Source organism: Schistocerca piceifrons, chromosome 4, assembly GCF_021461385.2.
Source record: "Schistocerca piceifrons isolate TAMUIC-IGC-003096 chromosome 4, iqSchPice1.1, whole genome shotgun sequence".
NCBI classification, from domain to species: domain Eukaryota; kingdom Metazoa; phylum Arthropoda; class Insecta; order Orthoptera; family Acrididae; genus Schistocerca; species Schistocerca piceifrons.
This window is the reverse complement of record NC_060141.1, coordinates 727230755-727236754: the sequence shown is the minus strand read 5'-3', so window position 1 is coordinate 727236754 and position 6000 is coordinate 727230755. Positions and strand designations below refer to the sequence as shown.

The following is a 6000-nucleotide window of genomic DNA, read 5'->3' as shown; positions in this document are numbered from 1 at the left end:
CTTCAAATGAAAATGTTTAGTAACAGCATGAAATTCTATTTTCTCCAATTTTAATCATTGTCAACACACTGACTAACCCAGATGGCTGTTAACGGTGAACTGTATGCTGTACATTGTTGAAATTATTTATATAATATTTGGCATAATCAAGTTTACCAAGCATGAAGGCACAACAAAAATGTTCCATTCATTCATGGAAATTTATCAGACATATCAAACCATCCTTATATTGCCACTGTTTAGTGATCTCGGCCATGAAGGCTAATTCCAAAAAGCCAAACAGTTTGTAAAAATTTGTGTGTGTGACCTCACAGTGACATCAACTATATATCACAAACATATTAGCAACTACCTGCACATTAAATTTTTGTGATTATTCAGGTGTATAATTTAGTGTATTTTTGTAGAATAAGTGAATTTCAAGTCTAGTTGCTTCACTATTACATGAAGAGCCATGTAAGATTTAGTAAAGATGAAAGATATTTACACCACACATAACATCATTATCTTGGATTGAGAACATTAATGAATTTACTGTTCAAAGAATTGGGTACTGGTTATAGACTATATGATCAAGGAAACAGTTGATCATTTGATTTATCAAGCACAAATTAGAAAAGGGCAGAGGTAACTGATGGGATATCAGAAGTAACTTGTAAGGCAAGTTTTCAGGAAATATCATTTTATTAATTGGGTCTCACTTTTGTACATAGATGATACATAATACACAATATGCTTCATGACAAACATGACATTTCCAAGCAAAAATTTAAGGCAGGTAGTGGCTGAATTTTATTCAGTTCACCCTCTTCTCTATGATTTCAATGAGATTACACTATTTTGTCACTTCTGCACATGCCAAAATTTCAAATGGTGGTCTTCCTGTAAACATTTGCAATTAGTACCACTAACATAAAATGCCTTACCTAAATCCAAATTCACAGCTCTAGACAATCCTTAATATTTTGACCCAAATTCCTAAAAGTTTTAGTCAATGCATTTGCAAATTTGATGCTAAACAAAATGCCAATTTATTAAAACGTTACCAGTTTCATAATACTAATGTACTGGTGCTCAAATTAGACTCTACTACTACAGAAGTTTTACAGTTACTGCATCCGGATAGAGAAATAACTTCTTTATGCACAAATTTTATATGAATTTTTATAAAATAAATGCAAATTGACAGTTTATAATTCATTATTGTTGCTGTAGTAAAATATGTTACATACATCTTTCTGCTAGGTTATATTATGAAAAACAGTGACAATGAGTTTGGTAGAGATCAACAGGAAGAATCTTAACTATCATAACAGCTGATCCCTTTGGCCCCTATAAGAAAACAGGCAGTCAAATGTCCCCATTTTACTACTCTTCTATCATTCCCAGTTAAACCACACCTGCTGATGAAACATGTCTTAATTAACTAGGGCTGTCAATTGTAGCTACAGCTTGGTTCAAAAAGTATCACTGCCACTCTCATGTGAAAGTGAAATACTGGGTCTCATTTTTGCATTCTATAGAATACTGATATCTGAAAACCTCAATTACTAATTAACCTGTCATCATACTTTGCAAATTTTCATTCACTGCAATCCTATTGAGTAATTCTCTGACAAAAATGTCGCAAAACCTGAGAGTTTTTATTTTAGAGGAACAAGCAATGAACATCCTACAGCTGATGTTTGCAAGACACTTGGGATATTTACACTCTAGTTTCACAAAATATACTGTGTTTGTAACAAGCAACAGAAATCTCTTTCAATCATCTTTTGTGTCCACAGCCATGACAGAAATCACAAACATCATTTTTATTACTCCCTGTAGCCTTTGAAATTTAAAAGGCCATTACGTACTCCACAATAGCATTAGGGTCACAGCAGCTTTTATTATTAATTGCTTAGGAGTGTGCAAATGAAGTAAAAAATTGACATATAATTATCCATAAACAAGAAAATTGGAAAATCTGCTTGCTTAGGCACATACATGAACAAAAGCTGAAAAAGACCTAAGCTTCTGAAGCCGAAGTTTCTTTCACTCAGTGAAAGAGATGGACAAGTTAGAGGAAATGGTATGATACAATGGTTATACTGGGATCAAAGCTAGTGAGATATGTACAGCTGGTCAACAGGTATGAAATTAACAACAAAAATCTGATAGCAAATGAGATTCAAAAAACTGAGATACAACAGTGTGTGTGTGTGTGTGTGTGTGTGTGTGTGTGTGTGTGTGTGAGAGAGAGAGAGAGAGAGAGAGAGAGAGAGAGAGAGAGAGAGAGAGAGAGTCATGATGTCAGCTTCCATTATCATGTGTTCTCAGATTGTTACAAATCAAGAGAATGTATTAAAGAATGAATAATAATGTCTTTTAATAACAGATAAAATGTCATGTACAGAATTGAGAAACATACACTAACACTTTAATCAAGTAACGATGAAATACAAATTGTACAAAACAGAAAAGACAAAACAAACTTCTTGACTGATTAAAACTGATACCATTAAGACTGAGTCCCAGTCTTTCTAGAAAGTTTCCACGAATATTTCATAAAGGCATTCAAGATGCCAACGAAAGTGCTGTAGCTAGGGGAAATGTGAGGAGACAATAAATACACTCTCACAACTTAACAACTGCTAGCCTACAGTACTCTGTACAATGTTTTATTAAGGGTAAAGCAGGCTTACAATCAATAAAATTAAAAAAGGATACATAATTTTGATGGCCTGGGCAAACCTGAGAAAACAAATATTATGTTTGCTTATCATAAAATAATAGGATCTTCGATAAGGAAGCTGTATCCAGCACTGCCACAGTTCATAAATTTGAAAAGGAAAGTCATAATTGATATGTCGGCCGGAAGTCAGACATCATAGGTATAGGTTTGAATGAAATATATAATTACACAGTGGCAATTCTTTTTCTAATGTCAGGTATAATGTCATTAATTCTTTATCATAATAGTGTCAGTTCATGGAGATAGGGTGTTACTAAAAGGTTTTAATTTATAAATGAGACAGTCATTTTAAAAATCCTAATTCATTAAAACTTTTCGTGACATTTTTAGTGAGGCAACTAAAGGGGGTAGAAAATGTCATTCTGATAATACATGTAACTGCAAAGTACATTTGACAGAACAGTGGAAGTTACTGTGTATTGCAACTAATGTCTGGGGAGAACCATAATTATCCATAACTGTAATGTTACCAGATGAAGACTCTTGATACTCTGACCTTGTACGTGGGGAATGACAGGCAAAAGAATTGACAGTTAGTTGCTAAACTGGCTAACAAACACAAAATTGGAGGACAGTAAAATTTCTATAAAGAAAGCAATAATATACTATGATAAATGATTTTTCAGAATTAAGAATTGAGGCTGACCTTAGCAAATTGCAATAGTGGGAATAGTATTGATATCAGATGCACTACCCAAACTGAGTGCAATAAAGGTAAACTTGAAGTGACCAGCCACGTAACTGGTTCCATTAACCACACAATATTTTGACAAAGCCCAACAGTATCTTCTTGTAATGTGAATCATGATGACTTCCAACCAAACTGTGAGATATTCAGTTATACTTATAGCTGTATTAAGTATAATAAGTAACTGAAACATGTGATTGACTATGATGAATATTTGAGTGTATACTGTTGTATCTGTAATGTACTTGTTTAGAATAAAAAGAAAGGAAGAGAAATTAACAGTAGTGCAGATGTTCCCTCTTGAAAAACAACAAGGAACTGTCCAGTCTAATACAGCAATTCATAAACCAGATCACTGCCATCAGTGTCTTGACTTGACCTGACAATGCACAGTGCACGCAAACAGTGCCCATAATACTGGTGAATAATCAGATTATCAGGAAATTTAACCTTGCCCCCCCCCCCTCTCTCTCTCTATCAAATTTATGGGAAACATAAAAAAAATTCTGGCAGCACAATTCAAGCTGGCTATTTCAATGGATAGCTAATGCAGAGACCCTCAGATGGTTCATAAATCACACAGGTAAAAATTAAATGCCGAAATTAGAGTAAGGCTGGGAGGTAAAAAGATCTTAAGGTTGAAGGAATTATTATGTGCACAGTCTATGTACACAGATGTCACACATCATGTGACATTAAAAAATCCTCCACAGCCTCAAATACTGACATTTCTCGAAAGTAATTTTTGAAAGTCACATTAAAAGGCTCTGTAGTGCTGCCTAGAATGAAACTCAAAAGGATGGGAGATTAGAGTTTAATGTCCCATCAGCAACAAGTTCAATAGAGACACAGACATGCTGGGATCGGAAAGGGAATTGGTCTTTTCCTTTTTAAAGGAATTGTTGAGGCAGCTGTCTTAAGGACTTACCCATGGAAGACCTAAATTTAGGGCCAGCTCGGGGTTTGAAACACCTTCTTCCTGAATACAAGTCCAATGTCTTACCACTACACCACTTTATTCGACAGAATTAAAATGGACCAATGGCAAATGTCTGTGTTCAGGTTTGCTTGAAGAAGGTAAAGAGTCCCCATATCTCTTACAGGAAAAATGTGAGAGAGCTGTATTTTCTTGCAAAACACACAATCAAACTGAAGAATAATTCCAATGATAGAAACTTACAGTAACTATATGTGTTGGTTAGTACACACACTTTGTGGAACATTTTTCTTTAGATAGTCCTAAATATTACAATAAAATAAGACAGTACCAGCCACAGAAGGTATGTTGTGACCTTTTAAGTTGCTGTAGCTCCTACACACAGGCTCACCTAAAACTAATAATACAAGTATGACAAACACATTTCAGCATATATTGCACATACTTCAACATTAATACCACTTACAGCACACACATAGCTCTGAGGAGTAACAAGTCCACACCAGTTTACCAGGAAAACAAATTTGCACAGTGATGGGTGACCAACAATCACTACACAGAAACAACTATGTTTTTTTTAGTATCAGGTGACAAGGCTACTGGTTAAATCACTGCAATCTACAGAAAAATACAAGAATTGTTTCTTACACACTATAGATCCAACCAATACATGTTTAAAAGGTGTCACCTGCAGGTTCATTTCCGTCTCAGCATGGCACTGCTGTGAGAATGAGACAAATACAACTTAGCTGGTTAGTTCTACAGCAGCCCACATAACAGCGGCCGCTATTTTCCACGAGACTCCCCAGACTCAGTCTGCGCAGCTCGTCGGCAAGAGTACAAGCTACCCTTTGCCAGACCAAATATAGGACCCTTACGTAATGAAGGATCTGGGCCCCTTGCAATGTAACTTCGTTCTGAGAGTAGTGAACGATCCGGACCCTTTACCATATCTGGATTGGGACCATTCCATGTCATGTAATCAGTTCTAGAAACAGGAGATGATTGATTAATCAGTCATTTCATTTGACAATAAACCATACTTCATTCCTTTTGCTCAAGAAGTATATTTTAAGAGATAATTATTTCAGTGCTTCAGAAAATTTTCTAGACTACAGATCTTTAAAACACCAATAAAAGAAATTATTACAAGTAGCTGCATGTCATTAATTTCTATGATTACATTGTTATTCTTTGTGAAGACTGTTTAAATTTTGATTCAATGTGTTAGAAAGTGACCATGATCACATTAACTTAATATTTTCTCTGTATTGACTGAGAGTTTAATAGGGTAAAACCAAAATATAATATCCTGAAAATACAGCTTTTTTCTCTCCATAATCTTATTTGACAAAACTTTCCTTATGCAATTAATATTGATCATATGTAGTAGAACAAAGTGGAAATTATTTGAATAGTTTCCCAGTGAGAGAAAAGGGCTGGAGTAACACCAACTGTAATTACATAGTTCATTCTTACAATGTTCAAACCAAGAGAGAAAGAAAGAAAGAAAGAGGGAGAGAGAGAAATGCTTTCTCAGTGGCTTACATAGTACTGTAAGCAGTGAAAGTATATTAACTATGATACATAATTATTTCTCACCACTTTACCCATTTTAACTTGGACTGAAGTACTTGATCA

General features: G+C 34.7%; 1 protein-coding gene across 2 annotated transcripts in view; it reads right to left on the bottom strand.

Annotated features, from left to right (window-relative positions):
• Positions 1 to 676: 676 nt before the first annotated feature.
• Positions 677 to 6000, bottom strand: part of LOC124794620 — a 191198-nt gene continuing 185874 nt past the window's right edge. For both annotated transcript variants that reach the window (XM_047258110.1, XM_047258111.1), the window contains one exon: positions 677 to 5347. In XM_047258110.1, the coding sequence (XP_047114066.1) occupies positions 5146 to 5347 (202 nt within the window). In that variant the 3' untranslated portion in view covers positions 677 to 5145. The remainder of the gene's footprint in view (positions 5348 to 6000) is intronic.